Genomic DNA, 20859 nt, shown 5'->3' on the forward strand with positions numbered 1-20859 from the left:
AATCTTGGAATCACGATTCCTGGATTACAGCAGCAGAATTCCTAGAGTCACAGCAGCAGGATTCCTGGGATTAGCAGATTTCCTGGGATTACAGCAGCAAGATTTCTAGGAACAGCAGCAAGATTTCTAGGAACAGCAGCAGACCTAAGCCACCACCACTCTATAAATCGATGGTTATAGCTGTTGTGGAAGAGGGGAGGGAGGCACAAGCTAACTACTAAACAGCCCAAGCAACTCTCCCACTAGAAGAACAAAAGCCACAACAACCCAGAAACATCAAGCAAGAGATCAAGCCCTATCTCTGAATCCCTAGCCATCAATTCCTCCCAATCAACCTTAACCCAAAAACCCAGAAATCATACCATTGCCGGAATCTCTTCTTTCGAAACTCATGCTTTTCTAGCTCCCACGCCATGCACATCTTGCCAAGCCTTTACTAAAATTGCACACTAATTCACTGCTGTGAACATGGAGAGGAGCTGCTGGGAAGAAATCAACAGCTTTCTTCTTAGGACTTATTATCCTTCGAGGTCTACTGGGCCTAGTTGCTGCTTACTCAGACGAAGGGGCAAAGTCTTAGGTCCTTACCCATAAATTTTAACTTCCGTACAACTCCGATCAAAATGCCCTCCACATTTTTGGCGACTTCACTAGGGATTAATTAAACATATGTATGTATAGTTCACATGCCTTTGCCACACAAATTATAATCTTCTGTACAGTACACGTGTCGTCACCCACTTCATCTGTAGCATATTCATTGATATACATATGCTTTACATTTACGTGCTGCAACATAATCATGATTTTATATGCTTGTTATGGTACAGCTTGACACACCTGTCCGCTCATATACTCGTATATATATATATATATATATATATATATATATTCATATTATTGCACGCATGTGCCGTTTCCATCAGCTAGTTATGTGTTGGAACTTCTTTACCAAACACGCATGTGCGTGCCGTTTCCATCAGCTAGTTATGTGTTGGAACTTCTTTACCAAACACGCATGTGGCAAAGGCATGTGAACTATACATACATATGTTTAATTAATGACCTTATCTCAAAAAGCCTGCTGTTGCTTGCATAACATGGCCGTGCATACAGCTCACACGCACCCTATATACTATAATGTATTACACACTTGCAGAGGAGATAGCATTGAAACATTATGTGTCATATTTCAAATATATGCATGGTCAGCTACAAATGCCATATAATTGCAATAGATGCCTCTTAATATCTATGACCGGGACATAGCCGCCATGCATGTTTCAATTTATATTACACAACAGTAAATTCAGTATTGTCCCTCGAACGCTTTGAACTACAAAATAGATTTGTGTAATCCATGGGTTAGTCATCGACTAATAGGGGTGGGTTCGGTTCCGATCGGTTCGGTTCCAAGCCTAATCTGAAAACCGAACTGAAATGAGAATCGGTGCGGTTTGGTGCGGTTTGCGTTTTGGGAAGTTGGCACCGAAAACCGAACTGAACCGAACGGTTCGGGTCGGTTCGGCCCAGTTTCGGTTTTTTTTTTTTGTTTTTTTTTTTTTGAAAAACAGATTTTTACCAAATATACTCCTTTGGTATTGTAACTCGAGAAGTTTTTGTTTTTACAAACCTGTAATAATAATCTATAACAAGAAGTTTACAAGTTTACTAATGCATGTTTTGTACTTCACTAGACAATAATCTCTAATTCGATACTCCATAGTCCATATAATTCAATTCATATAGTCCATCAAATTCTAGCATCAATATATGAAATTGTCAAAAAATATAGAGTCCAAAGTTTATAAAAGTCCATCATTACATCAACACTAACCTCACAAATTAAAAATTTATAAGTTCACTAAAAGATTAAACATAAAAAAAAAAAAGAATGAACCAACATCAACATATGAATGAGGGCAATAGTATAATCTCAAGCTCGGGAAGATGAAGTCTTCGACTTTGGAGGTAACATTCCGCTCCTACTACTCCCCACTGCAGCTCCACATGGCATCTTAAGCATCTCTACATTAGTATAAGAGAATAATAAAAATAACATTAGAAAATAAATACATACAATCATATATAACATAAATATTACAACTTCATTAACCCAAAAAACTATAACTAAGAAAATAGAAACAATTACCTCTTTCCTCTTCGTCACACAACTCCATCTCCTCAACAGTAGGCATATGATGTAGATACACATTTTCACTCCTAAGCCAATTTTGTGTACATATCAAGGCCTCCACCATTCTAGGACTTAGGGAGCTACGGTATGGATCAATAATCCTCCCACTCGTGCTAAAGGAAGATTCCGAAGCTATGGTTGACACCGGAATAGCTAGAACATCCCTTGCAATGCGGGCCAATATAGGATATTTAGAAACTCCATTCACCCTCCACCAATTCAACAAATCAAAGCCTTCACCATCTCCTTCAATAGGATCTCCAAGATATCTATCCACATCGTTGTTTACGATCCCGACTTTCATTGCTCTTCTCCTTTGCTCCTTCTCTTTCAATCTCTTTTCTAACTCCGTTAGACCCTTACTTGAACTAGATGTCCCCTCACTTGATACTTGAGAACCCACAACCTCACCAACACCACTTTCCCTTCCCTCTTCCTCATACACCTTGTAAAGGTCATACAAGAGATCCTTCACAGTCTTGGTGTTAGCTTCCACATTTTCATTCATATCCCCATCATCAAGAATCTCAAAATAGTCAACAACTTTCTCAAGTTTATGACGTGGATCAAGAACAATAGCAATGAATAGATAGTGATTCAACTTATCAAAGCTACCCCAATACTTGAAAAACTTGTCTTGCATAGGTGATGCAATCTCAGACAAACATGGGTTCTTTTGTTCTTGCAAGAGACCATAAATAGAGAGTATATCACCAAAAGTACTATGAACGGTAGGAGAATTAGAACAACATACCTTCAAAGTGATTTCATAAAATGGTCTCAAGAAATCCATAAATTGCTCCCCATATTGCCAATCAACACTTGTCGGTGGCCCTTCTTTTGGCTTTTCACCCTTGGCACCTTCAAGCCATGCATAAAAATTACACGCATCTTCTTCCACCATTCTATCAAAAGCTTTTTGGAATTTCAAAGCTCGTTCCAACATCAAGAATGTGGAATTCCACCTAGTAGGGACATCTAAAATCACAAGTCCTTTGCACTCTAGTTTTACCCTTTCAACACATTCCTTAAAAAAATCAAGCATTTTGTGGGGATGATCTAACATACCTCACCGCATTCCGAATGGCACCAATGAATATCTTCATCACACTCAACCCATCATTGACAATCAAGTTCAGAATATGGGCTACACACCTCATTTGCAAATTCTTCCCTTTATGCAAAACTGCATTAGGGACACCCCAATCACCTATCCTCCTACTCAACTCCTTCAATGCAACATCATTTGACGAAGCATTATCAACGGTGACCGTGAGAATCTTCTCTATACCCCATTCCAACAAACAATCCTCCAATAGCTTAGCTATAGCCTCTCCTTTATGACTAGGAATCACACAAAAATTTAAAATTTTCTTATGCAACACCCAATTATCATAAATAAAATGTGCAGTGAGGACCATATAATTAATGTTTTGAATAGAAGTCCAAGTATCGGTTGTAAGAGACAACCTATATCTACTCAATTGATCCATCAATTTTTCCTTTTCCCCCAAATAAAGCTTAAGGACATCCTTTGCTATTGTCTTACGGTAATGAATTCTCCAATAAGGAAGAGCTCTACCCATAAAACGCCTAAACCCCTCTCCCTCAACATGAGAAAATGGTAGCTCATCTAATATAATGTACTCCACACATAACATAGATAGCTCTTCTTGAGTGCATTCTACAGTACACAACTCAGTAGTTGGTTTTTTAAAAGAGAAAATCTTTTGCCTTTTAGCTTTCATCATCTCAATATTAGGGGGATACTTTGGACACTTGTCCATATGATTATTAAGGGAGGTTGTACCATTCTTCCTAGGATCGGCATAGTAAATTTTTCCACAATAATTACATTGACCCTTAATTCTACCATCCACCATATCCCTCTCAAAATGATTCCAAATATCTGACCTTTGTTTCTGTTTCAACGCCTCAAGGATGCTTTCCACACTTCCATCATCTTCAAGCTGGGTTGCTTGAGTTCCTTGAACTTCCGGAGTTGCAGTAGAAGTTCCTTCATGGAGAGTTATTGGTGTTGTAGATTTACCAACACTAGTGTTGATCTGCAAAACAGAACAGAAACTGCAATAAGAAACAAAAAACAGAAACTGCAAACATAAACAAAATACAAAAACTGCAATAAGAGACAAAGAACAGAAACTGTAGTTTTAGTGTGCAAAACTCAAACATAAGCAGTTTTGATATATAAGAAACTGTAATAAACTAATAATACTAATACCACAAAATAGAAACTGCACTAATGACAGCAGAAAACAAAAAGCAGAAAACAAAAGGCAGAAACTGCAATAATGCCAACACAAAACAGAAAAACAAACTGCAGAGTGCAAACAGTCTTGATATATATACCAAACAGCATAAACATGTGTAATGTGATTATCTCAAATCCAATTTCCAGAAAATCCAAATCCCATAGCACTTAAAAGAAACAAAATTGGTACCTGAGATGAAGAAGTTGATTTCGGATTAGCACCAGAACTAGTAGCAGCAGATTTAGATTGCCTCTTCATAATGTTTGCTACTGATCACTCCTATTCAAATTCAAGGAGTTGCAAACTGCAATTAGCTTACTGCATATAAAAACAGTAATATATAGTCTAGTATAAAAATTGCAAAATCACATCAGAACATCATTACACAATATTATACTAATAACACATTATACATAATAAATCAAGTACAACCTAAAATTGCAGAACATCACTATAGAACATGAATAAGAGTATGAAACTATGAAATATGAACATTGAATAACGTTTGGGAAAATCAGAGAAAAGATCTTTTAGCAATTCAGAGAGAACTTTTAGCAACTCATTAACCCTAAACCTGACAATGCTTTTAATACCAAACCTATATCCCAACCTCTACAAGCAAACAGATCGTAATAACTAAATTCAAATGCCACCAGTTGGTGCTAGGAAATAAAAAAACAAGCTTAAGTCTGAAGAGTAAACATCCAGTTGTATAGAACACCACTTAAAGAAGTACGAGTATAGTGGAGACTCCCACATACATAGCTCGAAACAAAGTAAATAAAAGATAATACATTTGAGTTCAGTAGCAACTCATTAACAAAACCTGACAATGCTTTTAATACCAAACCTCTCTCCCAATTCCCAACCTCTACAAGCAAAAGAAAGACATTTTGGAATCCCCTAGTACTCAAAACCCTAATAAGTACTCCAAATCATCGATTCTATACACAAATGAGCAAAAATGAATCACACCCATCGATTCAAGATTATGCAATCCAACCCTTACTGGCGTAACGATTCGGATGAGTGTACTGAGGTGGAGGTGGCTTGCTCGCTTGCTGCTGTGGAGGAGAACGAGCCCAGAACTCCAGACAGAACGAACCCAGAACTGCTGTGGAGAACTCGAGGAGGCGAGCTGGTGACTTGGTGAGGAGAGAAACTGGGGGCTGAGTGAATCAAGTCAATCAGAAACTCAATCAGATCGATGAGAGAAACTCAGAAACTAGCCCTAAATATCAGATCGATGAGAGATACACAGTGCTTACCGGCGAGATCGATGAGAGATTTGATTTCCGGAACATGATCGGGAGAGAGGTCGGTCTGAGAGAGAGGTCGGGAGTCGCCGAGTCGGAAGAGCTTCAATTTCCGGAACGTGATCGAGAGAGAGGTCGCCGATCTGAGAGAGTTAGAGGCTTAGAGGAGCGAGTGCGATCTGAGAGAGTTAGAGGCTTAGAGAGTTAGAGGAGCGACTGAGCGAGTGCTGATAACTCATAATTTCATACATTTTTATACCCTTAAATGTAGGATTCTAGGCTTAGTTCTTGTCATTTTTGAGTCATTTACTTTGTGTTTGTGTTTTGTAGGTTAAATTGGAGAAAAGAAAGATTTGGAGCTTAAAATCAAACGCAAGATTGAAAGGGTGCTTGCTATCCTGAGTGTCCAGAATTGTCTCTGCTTTGCGTCAACTTCACAGATTAAACTGTACCTTCTCACAAGGAACTAGCTGGCGAGCCTTATACCATTGGAAAGATACGGATGTTAGCTTTCTGAGGAATTTTACAGAAGTGGATTCGCATTCTTGTGGAGCAAGTTATGATGATTTTAGCGAACCTAGTTCGGGAAGGCAGATTCTAACAGATTTTGCATATCTTTTCGGAATCTGATTTGTGAAGCCCAAGTCCATTGCTCTTAGCACTTTGACGGGATAAGGCTGAACGTGTTTGACATATTTGGAGTAATTTCTTGCATTGACTTTAATAACCCTGCGTTCCTTTGGAGAGAAGAAAGCTATTCCAAGTTGGACTAGAAGACCGAAGAAGCCCAAGTCAAGTAGGATTGGAAAGAGACATACAGGGAGAAAACCTAGGACGTCTAGAGACACAAGACACAGCATATTCGGCAGAGAACAAGGAGAAGAGAAGCTCTCACCATCGCTGGACCCGAGTTCCTCAATTCTTCCATTGTTTGTTTCATGTTTTCTTTGATTCTAGTCATGTTTTTCATAGTTATGGATTGCTAAACTTCTCGGCTAGGGTTGAGAGGAAGCCCCTAGTATGACTATTCTACTTATTTAGTTGGTTTGCTATTGAATTTCTGGATTTCTATGTTAAATTCTTAATCACCGTTTCAATAGAATTTTTATTCAAAATCTTTGCTCGGGATCAATAAGACTTAGGTTTTGTTTATGAGTTATTTGGTTGGAAAATATGATGCTTGATCAATGAGTAGATGTTTTCTAGGGTGCCAAAAGATAATTTAATCTTGTGATTTAAGAGTTGTGAATTAAGAATACAAGTGCTTGATCATAGTCGATATTCTTGTTTGCATGATTTTCTAGTTCTTTTGTGCTTAATGGAGTTGAACATGTTTGCTTGAACCTGATCATTAAGTGGAGTAAATTATAGTTTGGCTACGTGAGTTCTATACAGGATCAATAAGTTGGAATTCATAGGTTAGAAGAACTTTGGCATATGTCTGGGATCAATAAAGCTTATGTACGGAAATCTTAGCATGATATCTAGGGAATTCAATGGTTATCAACTAGAGAATAGGGTAGAAATATTAGGTGGTGGATTCAATGCTTTAGCATCTTCATAATCTGCTTTCTTTAGAGTTTAAATCTCATTGCTCATTCTTGTTTTTAATTTCAGTTTCCCTTTCTTTAATTAAACCTCAATCACATCATAAAAATCAGTTTGTTTCACTTAAGTAAAGCACACCTGTCATTGCAAATTTGTTTCAATCAGTCCTTGAGGGAATGACCTCGTGCTTGGACATCTATCCTACAATTGAATCATGCACTTGCGAGTACTAAATTAAAATTGACAACAAGTGCGATCTGTGAGACTGCGAGAGTGCGAGGGTTAGGCGACCGAGTGGATTAGGGTAAGTTAAAAACCCTATTCAAAAACGACGCCGTTTTGAGGTTCGGTTGTGCGGTGCGGTTTGCGGTTCGGTTCGGTTTCGGCCCGTGGTGCGGTTTTTTCCAATTCGGTGCGGTTTTTTTCAGCTGCGGTTCGGGTATCGGTGCAGTTTTTTTCGGTTTTCGGTTTCGCGAGCCCACCCCTATCGACTAACTACATCACCGACACACTTGGCTTAAAACTAATCGATCAAAGTATATATGCAAAATACTAGTATTGATTTTACAAGTCCATATATTAATCATCTATGTTGTTTTAGTGAAATTCAACTATTTTTATCAAAGCATTGAACCGCAACTACGGGTTGACGCACATTATTGGAACACTTATCCGCCAAAGAAATGGAGCGTCATGCTTGGACAACTCCAACATGATTTGGGCACCTACAGAAGTGAGCTAGAATGCTTTACCCAGCAGCTTATTCTGACCATCATCTCAGTGGCTCTTCCCTGCAACTCCACTTTTGACTCCCACTTTGCTTGCGATTGCCTGGAAACCGAGAATGTAGCAACTAAAACAAAGCTAAGCTATCTCAGCTTCTTAATCTTAATTATATCATGATACTAGCTTATCCCTTCGGCATACATATACATTATGACAGCTCACCAAGCATGAAGCATATGTACTACATAACATATACTAACATGCACACATGCATAGACACTTGTTCAAGTGCTAATCTCACATGCTCATAGTCATCTCATCGCTAGCTGACAGCCACCATGTTTTGCTTTAAATAAAAAAAAAAAAAACTACAACAAGTTTCATTGGCCTGCGACCACTATATCCTCTCTCCATATACTTATCACAAAGCTACATTTTGGCTCATAATTGATATCATATTCAAGTGGGCATATAGGCCGGGCATATATGACCCATAGCATGATCATATTAGACCTACTATCTCGCTGCGAAACTTTTCATAATTGGAGTATCACATGTTAATATCATAACAACATTTCTTTGGCTTGTCACCAACCATCATTCGCATCTACAAGCCCATGCATATTCATTGATACATATATTCAAATTATTTGCATAGTGCGAGTTACCAATGTTGATTTCACATTTCTAAGGAAACGATTAATGCATGCAAACAATACTCAATCAAGCTAAAATCATAACAACAAGCAATCAATCAAGCCAAAACCATTTGAGCAAGCAATCAATACTTAATCAAGCAGCAAGTAATACTCAATCAAGCAGCAAGCAATACTCAATCAAGCTAAAAGCATAACAACAAGCAATCAATCAAGACAAAACCATTTGAGCAAGCAATCAATACTCAATCAAGTAGCAAGCAATACTCAATCAAGCTAAAAGCATAACAACAAGCAATCAATCAAGCCAAAACCATTTGAGCAAGCAATCAATACTCAATCAAGCAGCAAGCAATACTCAATCAAGCTAAAATCATAAAGCAATCAATCAAGCCAAAACCATTTGAGCAAGCAATCAATACTCAATTAAGCCAAAACCATTAGAGCAAGCAATCAATGCTTAGTCAAGCCAATTCCAAGCAAAAGGCAGTATTCATCATCACATTCTAAAACAACCAGTATATCAGAATAATATGCTTTGACACTTGGGGGCTTTACGATTAAGGCGACCAGTTGCCACGGTGATCACCGCAATCAGTGAAGATCCACACCTACATTGAAGCTACTTACTTGTCAATTGAAATTTGCACGCCTCAGTCATGCACATAATTGAATCATGTTTTATGAATCCAATGAAAGTCATAAATATGAGCAATCTGTTCAAAATTCCATGATGCAACAAGAAATTACTCAAAGTTCAAGCCTGCACTTGCCATGAGTACTCAGCTTACCTCCTGAAGCTCATACCCATGCACTCTCTCTTAATCATTCAATATATTTAAGAGAACACTTATCACACTTTCATGCATATTACTAATTCATATGCTAAGTCATAAGTACAACAATCTAATGCATACTCCGAGCCGCGCCAAGCTAAACACAATGCCAAGCTCGTGCTCATCATAGGCTCATGCCAAGCACATGCTCACGTCAATGCTCATGCCAAGCACATGCTCACGTTAATGCTCATGTCAAGCACTGCTCATGCCAAGCTCGCGCTTATGCCAAACTCACGCTCATGCCAAAGCTCATGCTCAAGCCAAGCAGATCCACGACCAAGAGGAATACGCCAAGCCTTTAAACAAGTTCATGCTAGGCAAAGAAAACCCAAGCAAGCATGATACTATGCATACAAGCATCAAACATACATGCAAAGCCATGCCATGCTCCTCCCTAGGGTCGTGCATCTATCATAGATCATATGAGAGTCATGCCAAGCCTATTCTCCTAAGCATGTACATTTCAAAGTCCACGCACTCTCCCTTGGTCCGCTAAATGATTAAGGCAATATTAAGCCAAAACTATCAATGCACATGCCTAAGCATAGTTGCCACAAGCTCAAGCAAATTTAAGACAAGCATAAAACAACTCATTCTACACATAATCAAGCATGTAGAAGCCAAGCAAAGAAAATAGAACTTTTTACACACCATGCAAAACAAACCATCAAGCATATGTATAAGCCAAATGCAAATAAATACTTTTATGCTCTCTATTTTCATTATGCACATCCTACTTTACTCTAACCACATATCATATTTAACACACATACTTACCTATTTCGTTTTAACTTTCTTTTCATTTGTCAATTATTTTGCAAATGCTTTTATTGTTATGCTCATTCTTTACAAAACATATACGCGGCTTCTAACCGTATTGGTCCTTCCGTTTTTCGAGTTCAAGTTCACTCTCATTTTACTCTAATTCATTATCAATTTTACTTTTACTTAACTCATTCTCGTTATCTTATGCTTACTTATTTTATTCATTGTCCTCGTAAACACATGCACTCTTCTGTAATGCAAATCACGCAAATGCTTCAAATTCTCATGCGGCTAACTCTCTCAAATTCCATGCTTCTATACACTTGGTTTTCATGCTTACCTTAGATTACTTTCTTATTGATTATATAGCCTATTTCATAGTCATTGCATAGCCTACATAATCAAGGGGGCTAATGTTGATGCCCAAAAATCTAGCTATCAGGTCCAATTCATTTCTCGAGCCCAATAAGCAAATTATAACGACAATCATCATGCCACGCATGTGGACCCCAGCCACATTCACGCATTTGGGGCTTGCAAGAGCGGGTGTGGTGTGGAAAGTAATGGAAAAGCACGAGGCCCATTATTAGTTTTAGGCTTGTTGGTAATTTCGGACTTGGGGACCGAAATTTAAGCTCAACAGCCCAATTCTGTTTATGGGCAAGTGAAGAAGAAAGAACCCAAAAACCACTCAATTACAACAAACACTTCTCTTTACCCAATATATTCAATTATTTTCCTTAAACTAGACATCTCAAGTACTATATCACCTTCTTTTACACACAAGCCAATTCTCTACCCGTAACTCCCCTTTTTCCAGCAGCAAATCTTGGAATCACGATTCCTGGATTACAGCAGCAGAATTCCTAGAGTCACAGCAGCAGCAGGATTCCTGGGATTAGCAGATTTCCTGGGATTACAGCAGCAAGATTTCTAGGAACAGCAGCAGACCTAAGCCACCACCACTCTATAAATCGATGGTTATAGCTGCTGTGGAAGAGGGGAGGGAGGCACAAACTAACTACTAAACAGCCCAAGCAACTCTCCCACTAGAAGAACAAAAAGCCACAACAACCCAGAAACATCAAGCAAGAGATCAAGCCCTATCTCTGAATCCCTAGCCATCAATTCCTCCCAATCAACCTTAACCCAAAAACCCAGAAATCATACCATTGCCGGAATCTCTTCCTCCGAAACTCATGCTTTTCTAGCTCCCACGCCATGCACATCTTGCCAAGCCTTTACTAAAATTGCACACTAATTCACTACTGCGAACATGGAGAGGAGCTGCTGGGAAGAAATCAACAGCTTTCTTCTTAGGACTTATTATCCTTTGAGGTCTGCTGGGCTTAGTTGCTGCTTACTCAGACGAAGGGGCAAAGTCTTGGGTCCTTACCCATAAATTTTAACTGCTGTACAACTCCGATCAAAATGCCCCCACACTCATTAATTGCAGAATATGGTACACAAGTACGTGCTTATAAAATCTAACCCACATGAGAGCACGAATACAGGGTTTGATATTGCGTAGAATCTGTAAATTTATTGGCCACAATTAATACTCTATTCACATTTGAAAAACTGGCAGTCTTCGTTTATTACAAGATTTGTCAGATCCTCTTGTGAGCAATATGAAGTAAACCTTCTTCGATGGCTTTTTTTTTTTTTTTGGGGGGGGGGGGGGGGGGGGGGGCAAAAAAACTAATTAGATGAAGAGGAAAAAGATCTATCAAAAAGAGATGCTGAACATAGATTAGTGCTTTTGTTATGCTGTTCCAATTAGTTCAGTTCTTTTATCCAGGTGCAGTTAAACTTGGTGTTTGTGTTTCAGGGATACCAAATTAAGTCCCAACTTTGACCACACCATAAAAAACCAGTCTATAAGTACTGGATACTTAACAGCAAACTTGTTCAAAACTTCAGTACAGAACAAGAAACTCAGAAAATCTACGAGAGCAAGCACCCCTTCCCTCTCTCTTCACCCTCAGAAGACACACTAGATTTCGCATTAAAGTTAGAGATACCAAAAAGGGTGGCTTGGTTGTGTTCACCAGTAAAGTTGATATTAATAATTTATGGGTTTAAGATATGATATATTAAGAAATGATGTACAGAGAGATGTTTGAATAGAAATTTTTTTTTAAAAAAAATCCCATTTTAAGTTATCTCAATTTTTAGGTTATGAAATCCGGGTAATAACTATATTTAAAGAGATAAATTATTAGACCATCTCAGTCTTGGAATATCGGTTTAGGTTATGAAATCCGAGTATAACTATATTATGAAATCCGAGTATAACTATATTTGAAGAGATAAATTATTAGAGCATCTAAGTCTTGGAATATCGGGTTGCCCTTCTCAAAGGGCTTAGGGGTGTCTTCACCAAAGTGAAGAAACCATTTCCAACTGCATCATTTCACACAACAATCACTTTAAATGCCATGCCTACATGCTTAGGCAATAAAAATATTGTTGTAAATCCTTATAAATATTAACATAATAGAACTTTTTTTCAATGTGAGATTCCAATGTTTCTTAAGTTCTTGGAAGAAACAAAGTGAAATTGAAGCAGATGAGAAAATTACACCATAAGAAGTTAGAAACTAATGAAATAGTCACTTATACTGTAATAGTCCTAACTAACTGTTCTTCACAGACCAATTGGATTCACGACACGTGGCCATCTATGCTTAATAAGCTTGATGAAGAGTAATATTCATATTACCAGAACCATTGACTCTCAACGTTCCCTCAAACACAGCTGGAATTTCCCAATCCGAGTTTGCCAAATGTTCTTTGAACTCAGGACCATGAAGACCTGTGGGTTCGAGCCAAATTTCAGATTACAAAAACAACTTTCTAAAGCCATCCACCAGAAAATATCATATCTGCTAGCTCTCATTGCTAATTAAAGCAAATGATAAAGGCTATAATTAATTTCCACACTGGTCCGAGACATACAATAGATTACCGTTAACTTTATTATTATTTGTATTCAAAGAATGATATAATGTATACGTTATCTGTCGAAATAATCAATTCTGCATAACCTACAGACATACATAGACTTGAAGAAACCCCCTCCAGTATGTTGCAATATGCAATATGCATCTGCATATATATATGTACACTTCGATCCTATCAACTCCATGTCTAATTCCCTTCCGAACTTTATAAACAACTGCCCTCTCAGATGGAGAAAAATCTTATCAGCGTGCACATGACATTCTGATACACAGAGCAACAAATTGAATAAGCAATCCAGAATCAAATACGTAGTCAAACCCCGAGAACATAAATAATCAAAATCTGATCCTGAAGAATTCGAGGGTATCAGAGAGAATCAGAAAACCCATTCAGCAATCACAAAAACATTGATCAAGCTCATCTATTGTGGTTGTTGAATCAGAAACAATTGATGAATCACAAAACCTATTCAGCAACTACAAAAATTAATTCTGCTTGATCAATCACACCACACAACTAATTTGAAACCCCAATATATGAACACCTTGTAATTGAGAGAGAGTAAAGTAAAGCAGCTTACCCAAACAATGCGCCGCCGCCTATTCGAAACCCCAATGTATCAACACCATCTAATTTACGAATCGGGGAGGTGAATCAAATCCGAGGGGCTGAATCAAGTTGGGGGAGAAGGATAACGATGAGCGAGATGACGATGAGAAGGAGAAGAACATCGATCGGGTGCCTCCCATCGCAACTTCAATCACCTCCACTGATTCGGGGGCGGAGAGACAAGGGCTTTAGGGTTGGGGAGGTATCACGTGGCCTCCCATGTGCATCTATATCTCCGCATACCAGATGACCAGATGCAGTTAGATAACCGCGCGTGACGGTCAGGCGCGGAAATACGGCTTGGTGCAGGTGGACTTGGTCCACAGAAGACTCTTTGGAAACGTGAGTATGTGACCCACTAACAAGCGAGATTAGAGGACAGAATTAAATATATTACTAATTTAATTACACATGATTAGCTGTAACAGAGTTCAATATCTTATTGGCCGACAGGTTGAGATATTATAATTTCTGGGTTTTTGGGTGTTTTCTCAAGCAACACGTTTTAAATATATAGTACGACATTTTCACCGGAAATGATTTTCTTAGCTGTTCAAATTTGTCTTACTGGAAATTTGGTTGACTTGAGCTATATTATTATTGATCCATCATTAATTTCTATTGCCCAGTTGGCCAGTTGTTGTTTCTCTGTCATTATTCTTTTCACAACTTCTCTCTGGGTCAGCGGAAAGCAGCAAGCTCGCTCCTAACTTTCTATAAAACGCACATTCACAATCACTTCCTTCCTTCCCATTTTATCAACAAAAGCATATACTGTTTCCTCCTTCAAATAACTTCTTTCTTTCCTTCAGACTCATCATGGAGTTTGCCACCAGCATTGCAGAGAACGTCTTGGGTAGGCTAGCTTCCTATGCTTCCCAAGAGGTCTCCTTGGCATGGGGTGCCCAACTTGAGCTCACCAAGCTCAACAAGACCTTTTCTACCATCAAACTAGTGCTTCAGGATGCAGAGAAGAAGCAAGTGAAGAATCCCCTAATCACTCGTTGGTTGGGAGATCTCAAAGATGTTTGCCATGACATTGACGATGTCCTTGATGAACTAGAGTTCCAAAAGCTGCGGAAGAAAGTTCTAGTCAACAACAGTGCGAGAGTCAAAGGACAGGTATGCCAATTTTTTTCGCGTTGGAATCCAGTTGTGCTTAACTTCAAGTTGGGACATAAAGTGAAAGAAATTAGAGAACGACTAGTTGAAATTGAAAAAGACAAGAGAGAGTTCTCTCTTGTTGAAGTTGCTGAGCAAGCCGAAGATCATCATGCACCCCAACAAGTGCACGATAACAGGAGGATGACTAGCTCCAAAGTTGACGCTTCAAAAGTTATTGGAAGAGATGATAATAAAAAACAGATTATCAAGCATCTCTTGAATGACACTGATTTCTCCAGTGAGGAGAATGTTTCTGTTGTTTCCATAATTGGGTTAGGAGGGTTGGGGAAAACAACACTTGCTGAATTGGTGTATAATGATAGCATGGTACAAGAAAATTTTGAGAAAAAGATGTGGATATGCGTCTCAGACAACTTTGATATTCAAGCATTAATTCGAGGTATTACTAATGCTGCAAATGGACCAAAATGTGAGGATGAAAGTTTGGATCTTATGGAAAGAAAGTTGCAAGATACTCTTAGGGGCAAAAAAATTTTATTGGTGTTGGATGATATTTGGGATACAGAGTTGATTGGAGTAACAATTAAAAAATGGACTGATTTAAAGCTTTTGTTAAATGTGGGAGCTAATGGAAGCAAAATCATCATAACAACACGAAATGAATCAGTTGCTTTACTTGTGAGTTCCTTATACATGCATTCTTTAAAAGGTCTTTCCCACAATGATTGCATGTCCTTGTTCATCCAAAGGGCGTTTAAAATAGGAGAGGAGCAGCGCTATAAGCATTTGATAGAAATTGGAGAGGATATTGTGAAGAAGTGTGGAGGACTTCCTTTAGCAGTTGCAGCTATAGGGGGCATGCTCTATTTGAATAAAGAGCAACGTCATTGGTCTAGTGTCAGAGATGATGACATGTGGAGTATAGGGAATGACAATATTCTACCTGCACTCAAATTGAGCTATGATGCATTACCACAAAAGTTGAAACCATGTTTTGCATATTGTTCACTTTTTCCAAAGGATTATGTATTCGACTGTGAACATTTGGTTCCATTGTGGATATCACAAGGCTACCTTAAAACATGCAAGAAAAATGAAGATTTGGAACAGATGGGTTTAGAGTACGTAAGGGAGTTTTGTTCTAGATCTTTGTTTCAAGTCGATGTGGATTGGAAAACAACCTTACGTATTAAAATACATGATCTAGTTCATGATTTAGCTATTAAAGTGGCACAAGTAGAGTACTCCACAGTCAATTTTCGTCCCTCTAGTGGCTTTGAAGTGTTTCGACATGTGTCAATATTCAAAAAAGACTTGCTTGAAGAAGGGGCACAAGTTCCCGATTTCATGCTCAAGTCAAAGAAATTACGAACCATTCTAATTCCTGAAGAGAAATTACGAACCATTCTAATTCCTGAAGATGGCCAGATAAATCAACGTTGTTTTGTGAAGACATGCATCTCAAGATTCAAATATATGCGGTTGCTAGGTCTGGAGGGGTTGCTTCTTGATGAGCTACCAAGTTCCATTGGTAGTTTGCTTCATTTGAGATTCCTCGACTTGTCTTTTAATAGTAAGTTAAAAAGGCTTCCCAATTCCATCAGTAAGCTGCTGAATTTGGAGTACTTGGACTTTGAGGAGTGCAACGCACTTGAGGAGATACCCAAAGACATAGGGAACCTGATCAACCTACGAAGCCTGACGATGACAACACAGCAAACGTATTTGCCAGAAGGAATTAGACGCCTCACCTCACTTCGATATTTAGGTTTTGTAGGATGTGTCAATCTTAAATCTTTTGGCGAAGAGATCGAATTCCTCAACAACCTTCGCAATTTGTGGATTAACAGGTGTAATAATTTGGAATGCTTGCTACCAAATATGAAACACATGACCGCTTTAGATTCTTTGTTCATCGAAGATTGCAAAAAGCTTCAGTTGATGCTGAGATCAGGGGAAGGTCCTCAAAGTCTTCGATCATTGGTTATCTGGAATTCAAGTTTGGAGGCTTTGCCCCCTTGGCTCACTGAAGATTCTGCAGATACTCTACAGAGCATAGCACTTGATCGATGTCATAATCTCACGGCACTTCCGGAGTTGATGAACTTCAAATTCCTCGAGCAACTACGCATTGAAGAATGCTCCAAATTGTCGGCTTTGCCGCAAGGGTTGCATTGCCTTACTCATTTGAGAGAACTGTACATTGAAGACTGTCCTGAATTGAGCAAAAGCTGCGTAAGGCAATTAAAAGGTGAGGAGTTGTCGAAGATGGGACGTCACGTGACGATTACGCTAGACGCTGATGATGAAGAAGATGAAGCCGACAATCGCTTGGCCGACGGTAGGATCAGGTACCACCCGCGACGACGCCATTAGTCACCTCAATTCCTCGTCTCCAGGTAACGAATCAGAATTCAATGAATTAGAGTGATCTGGAGTATTGAATTGTTGAAATTTGAGATAATTTTGATTGAATTGGGAAATTTTGATTGTGATTAGTGTGCTGATTGATGTAATTGCTTGGTGAAGCTGGAGTAGGGGAGCAAGACTGAGCACTTAGAGGCTCAGAGGTGACTGCTCTGTTCATTTCTCATGAAATCTTTCCTGCATTTGAAAATTGATTATCTGTCTTATTAAGCTACTTGTTCTTATTTTTAGTATCCCTGCTGGGTTTGGAATCAGATCAGAGGAAGAAGAGGATCGCTACCTACAAGGTGTACACAGTGGAGGGGAAGCTGAAAGGGACTCTCAGGAAGAGCTTCAGGTGGCTCAAGGAGACCTGTGATAGAGTGGTCTATGGCGGGTAATGGTCGTTTCATCAATTTTAATGAATATATATTGGTGTTGAGTGAGATATCTTGTTAACTCTACTTGTAACATAATATAGGCTTTGGCATAGTATGGATCATTGACCCACTTATCCATCATATATGAGAATGATACAAACTTGTGTAATCATAGCCGAAAGGCCGAGAAAATGATTCAACAACGTTGCCATGCTTTGCTATGAGTCCTGGAAACCCATTTGACCCATTTTATATCAAAATTTCTTATCACAACACATGGTTTTAAGATTTTTCATGAAAAGTTTACATCTAAATTTTTGAGTTTCTATGGTGGTGGTAAGTGGTAACAAAGAAGACTTTTTTATAAGGTGCAGTTGGCAACCTGGAATGATTTTCAAATGTCCGTCTTATGATTCTTAGAAACCTCAGTGGGTTTTGCCCGTGTTTGATATTTGACTTGGTTTATGTGAAAATGTCTTACCAGTCTTAGAAACTTAAGTGGGAGCTGTCTTTGGATTGATAATATTCAGGAACTGATGCTTGCAGTTTCACCAATAATTAAGCCATTGCAATCCCAAACTCACCTGTAATTTGCTCACGGAATGCCCTTCCATCTAAGTCATTTTACTTTTCTCTTGATCAATGTCAAGTGAGATTGTGCATGCATTAAAAAAAAAAGAGAGAAGAAAATGGTTTACAATTGTTTTAATATGCTTAGTTAATGCCGAAAAAAATAAAAATAAAAGAATAATCAGGCTGACCACTGATTCAATCTTGAAACCGGTCTTACTACTAGAAAACCGAAGGTGCACACAATTTGGACCTTTAGATCCAACCTTAATCTGAGGGTGCGTTTTTGCTCTATGTCTTGTTATTTTCAAGTTTTTCTCTTTAGTGCCTGCTGATTAGTTCTTCTGCTTCATGCGGGCTATAATTTGAATCTGTTGACTTTTTTCTTTTTTTCTTTGTGTTTCTGTGAATGTGAATGAGCTTACAAATGAAGAAAAAGTGAACAGCACTAGATGTGAATTTGGAAGAAATAAACATGAGAATTTGGTAGAGGTGGTGTATGTTCTGAATTATTTGATTGTCATTGTAACAAAGCCTTAGTTTGTTTGCATCTGGACTACATGGTATTCTGCTGAATTCATATAGCTTAAAATATATTTGTTCTGTGAATAAAACAGTGAACTTCAAATTCTGAAGTATCTGTTTTTGTTTTATGATTGGCTTATGATGCAGCTTGCATTGGGTGAGTTTTTTGGGGTACAGCGGCCGACTGCATTGTAACTACTGGATTTTGAAAGCATTAAAGTTGAATTAGGATTTACCTGATTTCAGGAAAGAGATCCATCTACTGATTTCAGGTTCCATTTCCCTCTATTCCTCTGTTGTTCTGCAGCTAATTTCTTCCTAGTTTCCTCATTCAGTTTGTGGCATTTTCTTAGTTGGTTACTTTGGATGATTTACCTGACAGAGATGCTGGATTTATTTCTTTGGAGAATCTCTTGTTTTTAGCAAATACATTTTCGGTAAAATCCCAAACTCAATCTGCAAATAGCAGGATAAAATCCTGAAGAAAGATGTTCCTCTCTTAATATTTTTGTATATCAATTTGCAGACTTCTTTCCAATGCCTATTGAACAAGCAAGGAGGAAAACTAGCTGCTTGGGAATATCCGTTTGTTCCAATCAGGGTGCTTCAAAATGAAGAAGTCCTGCACTGCTGTATTGTTCGAGCTTGGAGTAGCTTGGATTGGTCAAAGATGGCACGTCAGGCGAAGACTACGCTCGACTCTTATGTGGATACTGATGATGAAGAAGACGAAGATGAAGGCACACCAATGATCGACTGAAGATGAAGGCACACCAATGATGAAGATAATGAAGCTGAAGGTCAAGAAGGAGCTTTCAATGACAATACCGAATCAACCGCTACGTACTTTGGTAACAAACAATCTGTTACTTACTGGTTTCTTCTTTACATGTGTGGCTTTTATATATCAGATAATTAAGAGTTTTAACAACAAAAAATGGTTAACAATATCTTACTTAAGCATAATAGATCATAGATCAAATTTCTTATTTTACAGTCGTGTATATGCTAGCTACTACTTTTATGATCTTTACCTTGTCCAATCTTTCACAACTGCATTGCAAGATAAAGTACCAATAGCTGCTTATTCAATAAAGTATGTAAAATGAGGATTCAGATTAGGAGTTAGTAACAAAAGAATGCGAACTTTTATTAATTACCCCATATTGTAATCAGAAATGATTCTTATAACAAGCAAGCTAGCTACCTGACTTTCATGACCTTCTAACATGTAGGCTTTCCAGCAAAAGCATGCGTGCCGCCGTTGGAGGTGCTTCAAAATGAAGAAGTCCTGCACTGCTGTATTGTTTACTGGTTTTGCGCTTGGATCATGTTCGAGCTTGGAATTAGAGAGATGTTGATGAACTCAAAAGTGATGTGTGATAAAGCAATGAGATTGTTCGGGTAGCTTCATTTGTGATAGTTGTGTGATTTCACTGTATGATAACCTATAAGCCAGAATGTTCCAAAAACTTGAGAAACGTATAGTCAAATTTGAAGCTGATCAAACTTTCAATTATTATAATCATCTGTGGAAGGCAGACAAGCTTTGAAAGACATCCACTTTTGAGATGGTTATTCCTGGCATAGGCCATGTTTGTGAGGATACCCCTGTTGGCAGAGCCGATTGAGGACTCTGATACAGAGGCATTTGTGTCAGTTTACCGGTCGTAGTGTTTAAATGGTGAGGCGTTTATGTCAATTTACCGGTCGTAGTGTTTAAATGGTGATCGACTTAATGGTGAGGTGATGGATGTTGCTGACCATTTATTGGCTAAATTGTTTTGACACTGAACAATTATTGTAAGAAGCAACTTGATAAAGATGCATGGCATGAACAGGAAAAGACACAATACAATTGGAAGGAAAAAAAAAAAGTGCAAATGAAATTTATATAACAATGAAGGAAATGGAATAGTCGGAACACATGTATTAAAATTATTCACTTTCTGGTACAAGCTAATGACAACTTTGGTTCTTTGTACAGAAAATAAAAAATAAGAAATAACAAGACATT

At 38.3% G+C, this 20859-nt stretch overlaps 2 protein-coding genes and 1 long non-coding RNA gene across 5 annotated transcripts in view; 2 read left to right on the forward strand and 1 right to left on the reverse strand.

The window, feature by feature from the left end:
- The window catches only part of LOC112184063 (ABC transporter F family member 2), an 87195-nt gene that overhangs the window by 6383 nt on the left and 59953 nt on the right, over positions 1–20859 (forward strand). The window lies entirely within an intron of this gene.
- Positions 12728–14167, reverse strand: LOC112188891. Its single transcript, XR_002931612.2, has 3 exons — positions 13808–14167; positions 13323–13488; positions 12728–13078 (listed from the first exon to the last, which is right to left on the reverse strand). It is a non-coding gene; the product is annotated as an uncharacterized LOC112188891 (long non-coding RNA).
- On the forward strand, positions 14482–20371 carry LOC112188659 (putative disease resistance protein RGA4). 3 transcript variants are annotated; one of them, XM_040513728.1, is made up of 7 exons: positions 14482–17360; positions 17461–17531; positions 17620–17764; positions 18990–19114; positions 19225–19279; positions 19369–19693; positions 20078–20371. In XM_040513728.1, the coding sequence occupies exon 1, from the start codon at positions 14656–14658 to the stop codon at positions 17335–17337; it is 2682 nt and encodes an 893-aa protein (XP_040369662.1). In that variant the 5' UTR covers positions 14482–14655; the 3' UTR covers positions 17338–17360; positions 17461–17531; positions 17620–17764; positions 18990–19114; positions 19225–19279; positions 19369–19693; positions 20078–20371. The 3 variants fall into 3 exon arrangements, with proteins under 3 accessions (XP_040369662.1, XP_040369661.1, XP_040369663.1); XM_040513727.1 differs by having other exon boundaries at positions 18990–19279; XM_040513729.1 differs by having other exon boundaries at positions 17491–17531; positions 18990–19279.

This window comes from Rosa chinensis, chromosome 2 (assembly GCF_002994745.2).
Source record: "Rosa chinensis cultivar Old Blush chromosome 2, RchiOBHm-V2, whole genome shotgun sequence".
NCBI classification, from domain to species: domain Eukaryota; kingdom Viridiplantae; phylum Streptophyta; class Magnoliopsida; order Rosales; family Rosaceae; genus Rosa; species Rosa chinensis.